Raw genomic sequence first — 17792 nt, forward strand, 5'->3', positions numbered from 1 at the left:
AATGAGTGTCGCAGAGCAAGGATTATTGTATTCCCCTTTAGGTGTCCTTATATAGGTTTTAATTAAACATGTCCTTATATAGGCACAAGTCGCATTGCCCTTATATAGGCACAGGATTATTGATTTCTCCAAAAACTAATTTATTATGCATGAACTGCTATTCCTTAAGGGTTCATTCCTGACGTCTTCTTCTGCCCAACTTTTCGTCAATGCTAACATTCCAAGGCATCTACCAGGTATAAACATACCTTCCCTTGCCCAAGCAAGTAGGGGGAGACCTCAACTTTAGAGGAGGCCTTGTCTCGGCCTGACGCACTGACAAGAGACGCTGTCATCCCTGCTCGTAGAGAATCCAGCTTCCAGAGTTCTGACTCCCTTTGCGGGGTGTTAGAGTTCGAGACCCGGAAAGAGATTCCCACCTCTCTCATTCTCAAGGTATGGAGTTGACTAGAACCTTGTGGGACTCTTGGCATACTAGTCTTGGCATACTAGACTTGGCATACAAACTTAGCACACAGACTATAGCATACCATACTATAGAATACATCACCTACTTCTTACCTTGTACTACACATAGGTTAGGTACACTGGGGTAGTACTAGTTAGAGTAGCATCTTATGAATACTCACATTTTTAGCTTATGTTATTTATGTATATGAATATATTTGTCATAGCTAAAAGATAATGCTAGCACAGTATTATTTCTTTCTACTGTCTTATGCTGTACATAATATATCTTGCATACTGTCTTACGGTTGTAACATCTCATGCCTCTTACACGAGAAATATGACTGTTCAATAAATCCTTTTACTGAAACGCCCGCTGTTAGATTTGGGGGTCTCTAGTTGGCACAGGTAGGTACTTGTGACAAATAGGGACCCTTGCCTGTAGTCAGGGTAAAGGGGTACACTCCTAAAATAACCCCTGCTCAGCCCCTTGGTAGTTTGGCATGAGCAGACAGGCTTCTCTCAGAGGCAGTGTGTAAAGCATTTGTGAACACATACAGTAATCAAGTGACAACACTACAGATGGACACCTCACAAGGTTTATATCAAAAATAAGTATTCTTTTTATATACTTAACACAAGACCACAAACGACAAAAATCCACAATACTGTACTTGAAATGGTAGTTTTAGCTTAGTTCTGTTCAGTTCTTAAGATGCAACACTTTGAGTCAATGTACCTTACGATGCGTTGCGCTTCCACAACAAAAGTGTTGCAGCAATTGAAATGCGGCAAAGTTCTGGTGCAAAGAAATAAAGAAGTGAAGATTTTCCAGATGCGGCACACTTCTCAGATGAAGGAGAAGTCTCGATTCGATGCATCAGCTGCAGCGGCGACACCCTTGTTCCGCGATGCGACGACAGCAGCTTTGGCTGCAACACTCTTCCCTGATGTTTCGAGACGCTTCCGCGTAATGCGATAACTACAGCAGTGACATTTAAGATGCAACGGCAGCAGCTCCGATGGCAGCGCGCTTCTTCGTGTGTGCGAGGCGCTTTTTTTGATGCGGTACAATACGACAGCTACAGCTGCGACATCCAAGATGCGATGGCAGCAGCAGCGACGCTGACACACTTACTCTTCGTTGCGAGACGCTTCTCTTGATGCGGTGCAATACGACAGCTACAGCGGCGACATCCAAGATGCGACGGCAGCAGCTGCGACACGCTTTTTCCTCTTGAGTCGTGCTTCCAGCTCCTTGCGACACGCAGTCCCTCAGAAGGCCCAAAACACCAGCAGGCACTTCCAAAAGAACTCTGGGGAGCTGGGGGTTGAAGTCTGTTGTCCCTGAGATTTCAGCAGAAGGCAAGCTCTGTTCCAAGCCCTTGGAGGTCCTTACAAGTTGATGAAAGTACACAAAGTCCCTTACTCCTCTCTTTGGCAGTCAGGCAACCACTGCAGGGCAATCCTCTAAGCAGCACTTCAGCTTAGGGATAGTCTCTCCTCAGTTTCTTCCGGTTCCTATCCTCAGCAAAGGTTTCTTCTTGTTTGTCCAAAAGTGATCTAATTTCTTGGGATCAGGGTCCCAATACTTATTCCACAAAATCCTTTGTCCTCTGAGGGCAGGGGGCCTTTGCCTAGTCCAAACCAGTTCTGGAGCACTCTGTTTACATGACCCCTTCTTTCCTTTCACAGTGCAGGGCAGAAACATCAGACGTCCCACAGAGGGTGGAGCCAGCATTGTGGAGGAAAAGCACAGCCCTGGAGCACTCTGTTGACATGACTCCTTTTCTCTTTTTCAAGTGCAGGGCAGAGACATCAGACGCACCACAGGAGGTGGAGCCAGCATTGTGGAGGGAAGGCACAGCCCTGGAGCACTCTGTTGACATGACTCCTCTCCTTACACAGTGCAGGGCAGAAACATAAGACGCACCACATGGGTTGAAGCCGGCAATGTGGAGGGAAAGCACAGTTCTATTCAGGTCCCAGGTACAATACATCCCTCCCATCTAGATGCAGATCTCTCTATTCACCACTGGGATGACTCATCCTGTCTCCTGGAATCCCCCAACCCTGTCACTCAAACTCCAGACAAGGAATACACAACCTAGCAGAGGCAGGCTTGGTTAGTTTAGACAAGAAAATACCTACTTTCTAAAAGTGGTATTTTCAAACACAGAAGGTTAAAATTAACTTCACTAAAAGATGCATTTTATCATTCTCAATGACAGAATAAGTTTCCACGCACCCACAAGGAACCTCCGTTCAGCGGACCACGCCTTGACAGAGGTCCCCCGCATCCGCCGAGCCAGATCAGGAGGAAGAGCTTTCCCCTACACCGCTGCCACAGCTTGGAACTCTCTCCCATTAGGAATACGGAGCTCTCCTAACCTGCACTCATTCAGACGAGATCTCAAGACCTGGCTCTTCGACTGACCTGGAGGTGCCCTACCCTCCCCTCAGCGCCTTGAGACCCTCACGAGTGTGTAGCGCGCTTCACCAACCCCTGATTGATTGATTGATTGATCATTCTGAGTCCAGGCATACTAAACTCAAATTTCCACCATGCTCCCTGAGTCAGTTAGGATTATAGGATGTAATCATCTAACTGCCCATTCTGGCCTATGGAGAACAGATAGCCTTGCAATAATGAAAAACAAAAATGGCTGTAATTTACTATAAGAACATGCCACACACACCAGGGCATGTCCTACCTTATACTTACAATGGACCCTGCCCATGGGCCTACCATAGGGGTGTCTGACATGAAGAAAAGGGAAGGTTTAGGGACTGGCAAGTGGGTGCACTTGCCCAATCAGCATGGCAGTACCGGACTGCACACAGGCTCTGGAATGGCAGGCCTTAGACACATTTTACAAGGCTGCTTCTGTGGGTGGCACAACCAGGGCTGCAAGCCCACCAGCAGCATTTGGTTTACAAGCCCTGGGCACTCCTGGTGCACTGTACTAGGGTCTGACAGGTAAACCATCCCAGCCAATCATGGAATCACTAATTCATACATCGATTTACAATAGGGTGAGCATATGCACTTTAGCACTGATCAGCAGTGGTAAAGTGCCCAGAGTCATAAAACCAACCAAAACAGGTCAGACAAAATACAGGAGGAAGGCAAAAAGTTCAGGGATTACCCTGCAAAAAGGGCCAAGTCCAAGACCCGTCTACTCTTTCAGTGTAACTCTGAAGAAACTAAGCATGCACGATTAGCTGAGTGAAACTGGTATCTGTTGTTTTCACGATTCTGAGAGTGTTCCAATTCTAAAGGTAAACAAAGTAATGTTAATGCGGTTGCCAGAAACTACTCCCTTCTTGTTTACAAGGAGTTTCTAGTGGCCTCTGAGTTAGCTGGCACACAAAGTAATTAAGTTTAATATACTCGATAGGGGCCTGCTGACCTCAGTCCTATGCCAAATCTATAGGGTATATTATTCCAATGCGCAGGAGCAAGGCTTAATTCCCGTGCACCATTTCCGCAGTAGGACAAGACCCCCAAGGTCCGTTCACTGGGATGGGGAGTTCCCGTATGTTCTACTTGCAAAACTTAGCCCATCTGATCTCCAGTGAAGTCCCAACATTTAAAGTGAAAAGCATTCCCTGGGCCCCAGCTCCTCACAACCTCTCAATGGGCTCCTTCCAGCACAGCACCATGCAAGGGATGCTTACCGACTCTCTCCACCGGTCAGCATCCAACTCACCATCACTCCTAAGGGCTCAGCTCACAGCTTCCTCTGATAAGCAAGTAGCCGTTAAACCTGCAGGACGAGGACCGCTATGACATCCATGTCAGCAGAGGGGGTATATGAAGGCGAGATCAGCCTCTCACTTCAGAGCAGGTGCCTCCTGCGCTATCTGACAGATGCCACATCTGCTGGAGAGTCAGTCCGGCCCATGAGTACTGGCACACTTCACCTGCAGCCTCCCCCACACTACATAGACACCAAAGCATGTCTCGGTCAGCAGTCAGGCGGGGTGTATAGGGCACCAGAGGAGCTCCATGGGGTCAAATACTCCCACCACCAGCCTCCCAGGCCACCCTTCTGGGCAGCTGAAAGGATTCCATTTCTCATCGCCTCTATTGCTAATGATGGACCGCTGCCATTTTGCAAGATGGGTCCAGGCTCTAACCATTGCCGCCACTTGGCAGAAAGATCCACTCATCTCACTAGGCAGGGTGGGTTAGGCGCAGGGGTACCTTGGGCCACAGGATTAACATAGCATTCAGTGCATCCCAGCCGGAGCTCTGTGCTCTGTCCCTTGAATGGTAAAGTTGGATTTGTAGTTACCATTCTAAAAATGCCACTTTTCCCGTGTTCACTAAGCCACTGGAGTCAAGCTATCCTGGCTGAAGACGACTGATAGCCAGAAACCGGTCCTAGGATGCTTGATTCCGGTCCAGGGAAGACATGGCTTGGCAGTTCGGTCTGGACTGTTCCCATGAGGCACAGGGTCAAGACTGATTTGCATATGGCCATGTCTGAACTGGGGTGGCTGGTGAGCAAAATAACGATGGATTAAACCCAGATCTGTGACTGGGGGTGAATGTTTTGCCATTGTGCAACATTCCGTCCATCATCTTGTGTGTTTTACTTTTAGAAAGTTGGGCATTTTCCTGTTCTTAGCTATGTGATGTCTGCTGCCTGTCTCCGATGACTGACTGGGCAACAGTTCACTTTGTGTATTCACTCTAGACAGCCACATACAAAGGAAGGTTGGGTGTGACTCTATGCATCTTCCTTGGAGGAAGGGAGGGAGGAGCTGGGCACTGCCCTACTCTTACTACTGAATATGCTGGGCCCTGTCCTCACACAAAAGGCTGTTTACCCCCCTGTGGTGAGTCTGGATCCAGGGCAGAGAGAAAAGAAATGTTAGTACTTCAAAGACCCTTCGTTGAAGTCACCCCCACTTGAAAGGCACATTGAGTATAAGTATAAGTATCGAACCTCTTATCCTACAGAGTATACGTCTGGACCTGAAACCAATTTGCCAAGAAGAACTGCTGTGCTATGGACTGCCACACTATTTTTCTGCTGCTTTGGAAGGCTGTCCTCTCTGCAGCCTGCTGAACTGTCTGATTAGACCTTCATCACTGAAACCAGAGTGGTTCTAAGGGCTAATTAACTAGCCTCCTGTCTTCAAAGACTCAGGGACATCAACGTCTTTAACCCTGCTCCTGGTTCACTGGAAGTGAACCCCAGGGCTTGCTCCAGTGCAACCGACGCATCCTCTGCTGCAAGAGCAGAACCTACAAATCACAGCTGTTGCAGGAAAAGGAACTGGTCAATCGCACTCGGAACTGCTGCATCGCCAACGGAACTGCCACATTGGAACCGCTGCAATACCACCACTTTGGAACCGGCACTTCGCACTCAGAACAAGTGACTCACCATGTTCTCATTTGAGAACACTAACAAATCTTCTCCCTGCAGGATAGACAAAGATGCATTGCTTGGCTTCACCCCGCATGTCGTTGATTACAACCAGGATTAAAGTATGTTTGCTCAGCGGGCCGTGTTTCTGGACCGCTATCCATCGCGGTTGGCCTGAACTCTTAACTTTGTCCCGGCCCAGCGAGACCAATTAATTCTTTAAACATTTACTGTTTCTAAGCACTATTTTTACATTTAATCTTTAAAAAAAAGTCATCTCTTGACTTCTACTTATATTTTTGTCATTTTGGTCTTGTTTCATTTTTGAAATCATACTTTCTTTTTCTAAACCTGTGTGTAGTGATTTTGTGGTGTTTTCACAGTTTTAAGTGTTTGACCTATTTTACACTTTGTCTCTTAAATTAAGCCTGCCTGGTCAGTGCCAAGCTACCAGGGGGTGAGCACAGATTAATTTATGGTGTCTATCAACTTACCCGGACTAGGACTGTCATTCTGCCACCCAGAAATCCAATTTCTAACACCACACATGAAAGGACAGAGCATGCCGTATAGTAGGTCTTCGCAGTAATCAGGCCTTTTCTGGTGCAGTTCAGCTTTCTCCCGTTCAGATAACACAGCTCAGCAACTTGCCTTGCTGCACTCCCTGAACTGTCCGTATCTAGGCCAGAATTTTGTACTGAAAGAGTAGGTTCCAGTATGCATCTTATCCTAGACAGAACGCACACCTCCCTGCAACATGGTGCAAAGGTTGTGCATTGCGCTAGGCAGGCTTTGAGGGAACCAGTGCAGGAGAAGACACAAGTATCAGGTAATTTCAAAATAATACTATGGTTGCTCTCGCACACTGTGCTGAAAATATTATATCTGCCCCCTCAGAGTGAACAATCCCCTTTGTCCTTCTTTCCATTCATGCAATGCTGATCCTTTTTATGGCTTCTGTCTGCAGCAGAAGATGGTGCAGATATGACAATGAGAACAAGAAGGTCATGGTTACCATGGCTTACTTTTGCAAGTCGCCGTACATTGCCTGATCTCCATGCTTTAATGCCTGCAAACAAAAGCAACAGTATTAGGACACGTTCAGAAGATATGTTGCTGGATTGTATTGAGATGAACTGTCTTACTCTGACTTTTGTTCTGTGACATTTATTTTGTTTGTTTCCTCCATTCTATTTGCAATATTGTTTCTCTTATATATTGTGGTATTGTATTCTTTCAGAAAATGAAAGAAGTCTTGTATATCACATGTCACTGAATGGGTGTGATTTCAGTGAGTGGATGAACAGTGGAATGCAATCTCCTACGGTCCTTGATCATGAGCTTCCACCAGCATCAGGACAAAGTGAGGACAGACCCTCATCTCACACTGATGACTAGATAACCCTTCTTGTCTGAGTAGGGGTCCAGGCTCTACTACCCTACAAAGGAGATCCAACTGTTAGTTGGGATACTTCTCAGTGAAGGAGCCACCTTGTGGAACATCTCACATCTAAACATGCATGTGGTGCAGTTCAGGCTGCACATCCGAACTACAAAGATCCAAATGTGAGATAGGATACTTCTTAGTGAAGACAGCCGTCTTGTGGATCACCTCACCACTGAGTGTAAAACCGGTGCAGTCGACACTCTACTCCCCCACAACAGAGATCCGACTATAAGGTAGGATACATCTCAGTGAAGGTTGTCATCTTGTGGAACACTCACTTGGTGCCATTTCTTTACTTGTTTCCAAAGTTCTTAATTCTGGGCTGGAAATATTTAGCTCTTTTTATTCCTACTGAACCATAAGGCCTTTGGAGAGTTAATTAAAATACATTGTTACCACAAGCTTGTCAGCCAGGAAATGACATTTGCTAAAACTATTCTCCAATCTATAAGGGAGAGTATTGCACCATGTCAGTTCATAAGATTCTGTTTTTAAGCTTAGATATCCAGGACAGAGTAATCCTGAACCCAAGCCTTATAAACCATCTACTGCATTGTGTTGCAGTTACAGAGGTGACCTGGTCTGAACTAGGATCCTCAGGTGATATCAAGAAATAAAATGTATCCAAGCAATCGGAAACACCATTCTCTGCTTAAAGATAATTTACATTTGTCTTACCATGTAAGTGTGGTCTGCATCGGGGAACTGCACCTGTGGAAAAAAAGATGAGAAGTGGTCACCAGGTGACTAGATGAAAAGAGAGCAGCCATGTCCCACCTCTGGTCACCTGGGGGCCATGAGAGGCGAGCACAGAGTAGAAACTCATCCTGGTCTTATTTAAAGACTCAGAGACATCTAATTTTTGTTCCGTCACTGAGTCCAGACTCACCCTGTATGTGTGAAACGATTCCTGCACAACAAGGGATACTGTTGACTCAAAAATAACCAAGTTGCTTTTTTAGCAGAAGGTTAAATTAATATGATTAACAGATTGAAGACACAATTACCAAAGCCCAGAATTCCCAATTCATAAAGGAAGTAGAGTTCTAGTAAATCTAAACACTAAAATTGAATGAACAGTAGGAGGTGATGGTAAATACTGGAAGACATGTAGAGGATGTCCGCGTCCTACTTGCTGGGGCTATTATCACAAAAACAGAATATCTTACAATTTTAATCCCCAGTAAGGTCAATATTTCTTCATCACATGCACTTCCTTGTTCATACAGGTGTGAACACTCTGCTTTCTTGGTCTAACCACTACGTACTCCTCATCCTACCTTCCTTTAAAGCCACCAAGGTGCCTAAAGTCTGCCACGTAGTGTAGGTAATCATGTTATAACACAAAACCTCCAGTGCAATACGAAATAGACATACACACTTCAGCTAGAGACCTGCACTGGCTCCCTGTCAACAAGAGGATAACCTTCAAACTCCTCCCCAACGCACACAAGGCACTCCACAACACCGGACCAACGTACCTCAACAGCTGACTCAGCCTTTACACCCCCACCCACCAGCTCCGCTCCACAGACCGCGCCCTCGCCACCGTCGCCCGCACCGAAGAGTGACCGCCAGCGGCAGATCATTCTCCCACCTCGCCGCCAAGACATGGAACACACTCCCCATCCATCTACGGCAGACCGAAGACCTTCTGACCTTCAGAAAACTCCTCAAGACCTGGCTCTTCGAACAGTAGCAACTTCCCCCCCTAGCGCCTTGAGACTCTCACAGGTATGTAGTGTGCTTTACAAATGCATTGATTGATTGATTGAGTGTCTGGAGGGAGTGGGCTGTCCATGAAGACTTCTTTACAAGGAGAAGAGTGTGTGTAGTATGATATTATACACCTAATGGTGCTTGAGTGTCTGGAGGGAGTGGACTGTCCATGATGACTGTACAAGGAGAAGAGTGTGCGTAGTATGACCTTATCAACCTAATGGTGCTTGAATATCTGGGGGGAGTGGACTGTCCACAGGGCCAGACTGGGGACCAAAACTGGCCCTGGTCAAGTGCTCGCTACGGCCAGTCCGGCTCTGCCTGTCCATGAAGACTTCTGTACAAGGAGAAGGGTGTGCATAACACGGGCTTGGGTGTGAGATGGACAGGCCTCTCATAGAGGAACTGTGTAGAGAATGAAGGCTGTGTGTAGTAGACTCTTGGTCACTTAACAGCATAGGGTCTCTCGAAGGAGAGTGGGCTCTCGGTTAAAGGTTCTGTACAAGGCGAAGAAAGTGTACAGTAGTGACTTGGGTGTCCGAAGGTATTTATTTGGAGGCCTCACTGGCTCCCACTGCAGTTCCCCAGGAGACGAAGCTGAAGATTTTTTTAAATTGATCCCAGGGCGGGTTGCTCTGAGATCACCTACCACTCCCACAAGACAAGAGGTTGGTGTGCTCCTTCCCTGTTATGTACTATTTACTCTAACAAATTCAGGGCAACGGGAAATGTACTTGTGTCTGTATTGGCGGCTGCAACATTTCCCTCAGTGTTGCAGCCACACGTTCAGATTGCTCGGTACTGTAGGATCTGCGTAGAAGGTGGACAGGAAAAAATGTCTCTTGGTCATTAGAGGACTCTAGTGTTTTTGAATTGCTATACCGCAGAAGTACTGCAGGACACCTGTGGGACCAATCATCTAGATTTTTAGTGTTTTTCACCTTAATTTCTCATAAACTGGAGAATGGATTTACACCCAATCACAGAAAGCAAACTTTTTGAGTAAAGGCCTAGCTTACTGCCAAATTTAGTATAATTCTGTTCATACATTTTTCATCTATTGCTGTCTAAAATTCCTGTGGAAAATTGCAAGTTCATAATGAGTTTTGGTGAAATACATTCACAAAAGTTACCACAGGAGTCCCATTTTTAAAAGTGAGGCCTTCTGAATGGACAGAGAACTGTTTCTATCTTGTGTCTTTATGGTAGGGTGGGACCAAGACTGGTCAAAATATTCCCAGGGATTTAATTTGCTGGCCATGATACAAACTGTTGCGGCAGACATTACAAACCCCGGGGACTCCTCACCGAGTCCTGAAAAATCATTTAAAATAGCCTCTTAGGGTGCAGCGTAGGCACACTCTGAACCCAAAGTTCATGTGGGGAATGGTTACAAAGAGACACTCTATCAAGTTAAATAAAAAAAGCATTATCGGGGTGCAGATCCTGCGGTACCCGCTGCCGGTACCATGGTAACCGGCACAGCCCTTTTAATAGTTTCTGCACACTGAAATTAATAACACAAAGCAGACGTGCCTGGCAAGATGTGAGGGAGCACACAGAAAGAGCAGGCCCGGTGGAGGGACTGTGGGAGTACATGGACCCTAGAGGGAAGGCTGGAGTCGAAGGGGCATCACATGGACAAAAGACAGGGCAGTGAGCCAACCTCAGAGGGTAGCAATGTGTGGTAGAGGCAGCAAAACAAACTAAAGAGTGAAGGTGGATGGGAACAAGAGCAGCACACTGACCATGGAGGGCAGGTCACAGGGGTAAGTTCAACAAGCTGAACTCAGCGGGCAAGAGGGAGGGTCAGGAGCAGCCCATACAATACCACAGAGGGCAGAGGTGCAGAATCAGCAAGCTGAAATCAAAGGGTGGGTGGGAGGGGCAGGGAAAGAAAAATGAACCACATTGGCCAGGCAGGAGGGGCAGGAGCAGAGGCAAAACATGGGCCATGGTGCATGTTAGAAATTGGGTTTTTGGATGGCCGAGGTCTGCACTCTGTCCAAGCAGGAACCACAATCCTAGACCGGGTAAGTCAGTGACACACCCTAAATTAACCTGTGCTCACCCTCTGGTAGCTTTGCACAGAGCAGCCATGCTTAACTAAGAGGCAATGTGCAAAGTATTTGTACACACCACAAACAGTAAATTGGTGACATCACCACAAAAGTACTCCACACCAGTTTAGAAAAACAGCCAATATTCTGATAAGTGAACCAAGACCAAAAAGACAAAAATCCAATAATCAGAAGTCTAGTTATGAATATTTAAAGAATACAAATTTCCGTAGTGCTTAAAAGCAGATAGCGCCAACCCGGGCTACTGGTTGCCCTTCACTGGGTCAAATCCAAATGCTCAGGCCGAAAACAATGGTGCTTGAGTCGGACACAGGGACCTGTGCAGCTTGTGAGTGGTCTCTTAGTTACAGGCTGTACATATGTATTAATCGATGTATTATCTTGCCCTCACTGCTGTCTTTGCTCGGATACAGGTCTGTTCTCTTTACATACCTGCCTATAGTAATGATATGTGCTACTCTTTTCAGTTTGTGATTGGTCTCTCATTTAAATCCGTACTTTGTTACATGCCGGTTATCTGTACATACCTGCCTATGGTAATAATGTGTGTTTTTGAGGGGTTTCTTGGTTACAGGCTGTAAAAATGTATTTAAAGATTTATTGTAAGGCACTCACTGTTCTGTTTCCTTTCTCCACGTTCTCATACTTTACTGCAGATTCATAGATGTCTCTACGGCTGCCACCACGGGTCGCACCTGAAATTAGAACACATTCTATCGGACCTGCTTTTTCACTGCTTTATACTTTGAAATGGGACTTTGAATAGACTCTTACCATTTGCTTTCTTTGCGCGTCTCTCATAGAAGAGAACCACACCAAGGACAGCGACAACAGCACAGAGGAGCATCCCTGAAGCCACCACCAAGGGGATCCACCAGCTAGAACAGGAGGCATCTGAAGCAGGAGGAGCCAATGAAGAAGAGAGACAACCTGTGAGTGTCAGGCTCGTCCGACTCTTGGCAGGTGCAGTTAAACGTAAAAAAAAAGGAATAGCAAAAGGAGTAGAGACAAAAAGCTCTAAGAGATTCTTTAAACACACCAGTATTTTGGATTAAAGGTTCTGAGCTGGTTATAGTCACTTCTCAACAGCAGTATATAGTTTGTCAAAATGTGATTGTTGAAATGGTTTTGGGATTTGCATTATTATGGAAAATGTTTCTGAATAATGAATTTAATATTGGGTCCAATCTGGTAATAATAATCTAACATGAAAACACTTGAAATTAGTTTAGCATAATGTATAGCAGTGTGCTTATTATTGTAATGTTGTTGCCACATTTTGATGAAATCTACATTTTATTTCATTTGGATGTTGTTTTCTGCTCTCTCCTATTACTTGCCCCCTCCCAACCCGTTCTATATGTGTATCTTTCCCTATGCAGCTTTACACATGAAGACTAAATTATGTCATTGTAAATTTCCAAAATATGCATGAATTGTGAATGAACTTCCCAGTGTTTCTAACATTGCAAGTGCCCAAGGTACTTCCACTGAAGTTCCATTACTAGGCTTAGCCTCTCCCACTGGTGCATAGTCCATTGTCCATTACTGGGCTTAGCGCTCTTCCACTGGTGCATAGTCCATTGTCCATTACTGTGCTTAGCGTTCTTCCTGTGGTGCATAGTCCATTGTCCATTTATGGGCTGAGCTCTCTTCCACTGGTGCATTGTCTATAGTCCATAACTGGGTTTAGCGCTCTTCCGCTGGTGCATAGTCCATTGTCCATTACTGGGCTTAGCGCTCTTCCACTGGTGCACAGTCTATTGTCCATTACTCACCTTAGCTCTCTTCCACTGGTGCATAGTCCATTGTCCATTGTCCATTGTCCATTACTGGGCTTAGCGCTCTTCCACTGGTGCATAGTCCATTGTCCATTTATGGGCTGAGCTCTCTTCCACTGGTGCATAGTCTATAGTCTATTACTGGGCTTAGCGCTCTTCCACTGGTGCATAGTCCATTGTCCATTACTGGGCTTAGCACTCTTCCACTGGTGGATAGTTGTCACGAAGGCCAGGAACCACAGGAGTCGACGTAGGTCCCAACGCCCCTCCACCCCAAGGGCCACCCGAAAGATATTCAAGGTAACCCCTGAAGCAGGGGGGAAAGGGGAAGTGGATGAGAGAGAGAGCCCGCTCTAGACAGCGGGTGACAACCTTCTGTACTTCGTCGTCGTCACCTTGGTTCTTGCGGGCGTGGTAGTAACACCTGCAGACAAACAGAACATGTAACCACAGTTCTACTAAATACCCAGTTACTTTAACCATTAAGTTAGAAATCTCTTAGCCTCTGAACCTGGGCTAAAACTTCTCCCTCGTAATATTGGTTGTAAGGTAATTCGCCTAAACCTGTATAACAAGGTATCATTAAAACACTATCCAACAGCTATAATGGACTCTTATGGATACTATGTATCTCTTCTTACCTTTTGACTGACAGGCGATAGCTGTAATAAATTTCAACTGTAGGAATGATTAGTTCTCTTATACTTCAGATTTCTGAACACCTAACTATGTGTAAACTAAGGAGGCTTGGAAGAACACGGATAGTTACTCCACTAAGGAATTCTCCAAGTACAATAAATTAGTCTCTGAACATGAGTGCGAGATGCACCAAAAGTCACACAGAATTCGCAACCGGTGTGTCTAGCAGCCGCTAAACTGAACACCGGAATACCTCACTTGCTTCTCCCTCGTTGCGCATGCGCTTATTCTTCACCGGCAAGAGTCTAGAACAGGAATTTTCAGCTTGACTGGAGTCGTCGGGGAAAACGTGGCGCTCGCTGGAACTTGACAGTTGAAGTGCGCAGTTCGTTAATTGAACGCGCGCTTTCTTCCAGACACTGTGCGCGCGATCAAAAAGACTAGACCGGCTTTTCGTTTCTAGCCGCGTCCATCTTTGACAGCCATTATTCAATGTCAAGCCACTCATCTCAGTTATACATCTTTTGACAAACAATGAAGTGACTCGATAGTTTCTCCGCCACTGCGGATATTTGGACTTGATTCTGAATAGTCGATTTTTCTTGCTTGATTTCCTGAATGAGCTTACAATGGAGACGGAGGTCTTGACAGTACCTCCCTCCAAAGGGGTTCCTCCCAACTTGGGCTTCTTAGGATGTGCTTTATGGAAATTCTGAACCAATCTTGGGGCATGAACGTGAGAGGAAGGCTCCCAAGATCTTTCCTCTGGGCCAAACCCCTTCCACTAGACCAAATAGTACAGTTTGTTTTTTGTCACTCTAGAATCCAAAATTCTACTGATCTCAAATTCCTCTCCTGACTCTACCATCACTTGTTGAGGGGTTGGCTTGAGTCTAACATTCTCTGGATTCTTCTTTAGTAGGGACACATGAAAGGTGGGATAATTTTTAATGAGTTCGGCAAGTGGATTTTAACTACCACAGGGTTTATGATCTTCAAGATTTTAAACGGGCCAATGAATCTAGGTTGGAATTTCCTATTTCCTCTTAACCGTAAATGTTTGGTGGACAACCACACCTGCTCACCTACTTTATACTCAACCCCTCTCCTTCTTTTCTTGTCTGTCTGGACCTTGTATGATGCCTTAGCCTTACTTAGATTTGTTAAAGCCTTCTCGTAAGACTTCCTCAATTCATCTAATTCGCTTGTAACAGCAGGTACATTGTTATTCTGGTTACCCATAATCATCTTTGGATGACGGCCTGAATTCAAATAAAAAGGGGTGTAACCAGTGGAATTATGCACCGCATTATTATAAGCAAATTCTGCGGTCCACAATAAGTCAGACCAGTTACCATCCTGTTCTAACAAATAGAGGCGCAAATATTGCTCCAACTCTTGATTCAGCCTCTCTGTCTGACCATCGGTCTCAGGATGATAACTGGTTGAATATCGCGAATCGACCCCTAAATTGTGCATGAAAGTTTTCCAAAACTTTGACATAAATTGGGTCCACGGTCAGATATGATTACCTGGGGGATCCCATGAATCCGAATGATGTGTTGGTTAAATGCTTGTACTAACTGCATGGCTGTGGGTACTGATTTCAAAGGAATAAAATGGCTCATTTTTGAAAATGAATCCACCAGTACTAAAATCACCGTGTTACCCTGACTGGATAGCAAGTCGACAATTAAATCTAGGGATACTGTGTGCCAGGGATAAGGGGCGTTTGGCATAGGTTGTAGCAAACCTTGAGGGGCTTGACGACTAGGCTTTCCTTTAATGCATAACTCACATGTTGATACATACTGTCCTATATGAGCTGCCATGCCAGGCCACCAAAAATGCCTCTTGATTAAATCAATGGTTTTCTTGACACCCTTATAACCAGCCAAACGGTTGTCATGACAACCTCTCATTGCCTTCTCTTGCATTGCTTTAGTTGGCAGGTACAGTTTTCCTTCGTAATAAGGCAAACCATTAACAAGAGTCTTTTCATTCCCTGAGTCCGTCCACGCCTTTAACTCATCCGATGAACAAGTGTTTTGTATTTCTTTTGCAAATTCTTCCAAATGAATAGTTCCTATGATTTTATCCAATGGCACAATAGGCTTGGGGGCTGGTACACGGACTTCATCAAAAGAGTTCATTCGTGACAGAGCATCGGCCTTGCCATTTTTTGCACCAGGTTTGTAGGTTATCACAAAGTCAAACTCTGAAAAGTACAGCGACCATCTTAATTGTCGTAGGGTCAGGGTTTTTGCAGATTTCAAAAATTGCAAGTTGCGATGATCCGTGAATACAGTTACTGTATGTTTCGCCCCAAGAAGATACTGTCGCCAGTCCTGAAAAGCTTCCTTGACCGCTAACAGTTCTTTGTCTGCAATGGAATAGTTGTATTCCGGGTCTGACAGTTTTCTGGACCGGTACGCGACAGGGTGGAGTTGGCCAGTTTTTTTGTCTCGCTGAGATAACACTCCACCAGTTGCAAAATCTGAGGTGTCAGTTTCCACATAGAATGGTTGATCTGGGTCTGGGTGCATCAGAATGGGTGCAGTGATTAAGGCCTTTTTCAAGGTTCGAAAGGACAACTCTGCTTCCGAAGACCACTCAATCTTTTTCCCTTTCTTTAACAACTGAGTGATAGGCGCAACCTTGGTGGAAAAGTCAGGAATGAATCTTCGATAAAAATTGGCGAAGCCAATTAAACTTTGTATTTCCTTCACGCTTTTAGGGGACGGCCAATCCTGTATGGCTTGCACCTTAGAATTATCCATCGATACTCCATCGGCAGACAGAACGAAACCCAGAAACTCCACCTTCTCCACGTGAAAGGAACACTTCTCAAGATTAACAAAAAGGTGGTTTTCCAGTAACCTCTGTAGAATGGCCCTCACATGCTCGACATGGTCCTCCACACAATCTGAATATATCAATATGTCATCGATATACACCACGGCTATGCGGTTTAGAAACTCCCGAAGGACATCGTTGACAAAATTCTAGAACGCCGCTGGAGCGTTGCTCAACCCATAGGGCATTACTTGATATTCAAAAAAGCCATACTTTGTCCAGAAGGCTGTTTTCCACTTGTCTCCCTTTGCAACCCTTACCAAATGGTAGGCCCCGCGTAAGTCTAACTTTGTATAGATTTTGGCCCCTTTTACCTGGTCCAACATTTGAGAGATATGCGGCAAAGGGTACTGGTTCTTAACAGTGACCTGGTTTAATGCTCTGTAATCAATGCAGGTGCGCAAGGTTCCATCCTTCTTGGGTCGGAAAAATAGAGGCGAAGACACAGGTGACTGAGACGGACGTATAAATCCTATCTTCGTGTATTCCTCCAAATATTCTTTCAAATATGTGTTCTCGGCCTCTGTTAGCGCATATATGCGGCTGCAAGGTAAGACTGCTCCCGCCTCCAACTCAATCTTACAATCATACTCTCTGTGAGGTGAAGGCCTTTCCGCATTCTTCTTGTCAAACACACTCGCTAGGTCCTGATACTCCTCAGGAATTACCTGCGAATCAACAATGCAAATGTTTACTGGAAGCTGAGCCAATTCTGTAGCTGGAGACCCTTCAGACTTGATTTTTAACTTGGAACAACAATTCTTTCGACAGTACTCTGAGGTCATTGTAACAGTTCTTCTCTCCCAGTCAATGACTGGATTATGTTCCGTCAACGACGGTAACCCCAAAATCAATTGGAATTGTGGTGCATCGATTAGATTAAATCTAATATATTTTGATGTCCCTGTAGACCTTCCAATTCCAAAGTTTCAGTTTCCTCGACGATAGGACCGGAAGTCAAATTGGTGCCATCAACAGCCTTCACCACCTCTATGTGTTTCTTCCGAATGGCCTTGATTCCAACCTCTTGAGCGTACTTCATGTCGCAAAAGTTACCAGTAACACCGGAGTCAATCATAACGGAGACTTCCTTGATTTCTTGCGTTCCGAACCTTACAGAGAAAGAAACAGTCAAATGTGGCGCTGCTGACTGAAGAGTGTTGATCAACTGTTGTTGTCCTTGAGTTGACTCTTCAGAACATCCCATCAGGGCAACTCCGTTCACTGATGGGATCTGTCTTTTAACCCTTGATTCATCTTCGGTTTTTTCGGACATTCTCTTACAAAGTGACCAGAACCACCACAGTACAAACACAAATTGTTCGTCCTCCGCTTCTCTTTCTCTTCTTTAGAGAGTGGCCCTCGAATTGAACCAATTTGCATGGGTTCCACCCCGGAACTAACTTCCAGTTTGCTTCCTTCAGACTTGATTCGATCA

The 17792-nt window shown here is 45.4% G+C and overlaps 1 protein-coding gene and 1 long non-coding RNA gene across 3 annotated transcripts in view; one reads left to right on the top strand and one right to left on the bottom strand.

Moving 5' to 3' along the window:
- Positions 1–11944, top strand: part of LOC147706619 (uncharacterized) — a 187018-nt gene extending 175074 nt beyond the window's left edge. Inside the window, exon 3 of the long non-coding RNA XR_015297680.1 lies at positions 11882–11944. This is a non-coding gene — a long non-coding RNA (uncharacterized LOC147706619). The remainder of the gene's footprint in view (positions 1–11881) is intronic.
- LOC147706620 (uncharacterized) overlaps positions 1–17792 on the bottom strand; it is a 189918-nt gene that overhangs the window by 30463 nt on the left and 141663 nt on the right. For both annotated transcript variants that reach the window (XM_086933114.1, XM_086933113.1), the window contains 4 exons: positions 11853–11972; positions 11694–11773; positions 7957–7989; positions 6857–6900 (listed from right to left, as the gene is read on the bottom strand). In XM_086933114.1, coding sequence (XP_086789240.1) covers positions 6857–6900; positions 7957–7989; positions 11694–11773; positions 11853–11972 — 277 coding nt within the window. The remainder of the gene's footprint in view (positions 1–6856; positions 6901–7956; positions 7990–11693; positions 11774–11852; positions 11973–17792) is intronic.

This window comes from Lissotriton vulgaris, chromosome 7 (genome assembly GCF_964263255.1).
Source record: "Lissotriton vulgaris chromosome 7, aLisVul1.2, whole genome shotgun sequence".
Lineage (NCBI taxonomy): Eukaryota > Metazoa > Chordata > Amphibia > Caudata > Salamandridae > Lissotriton > Lissotriton vulgaris.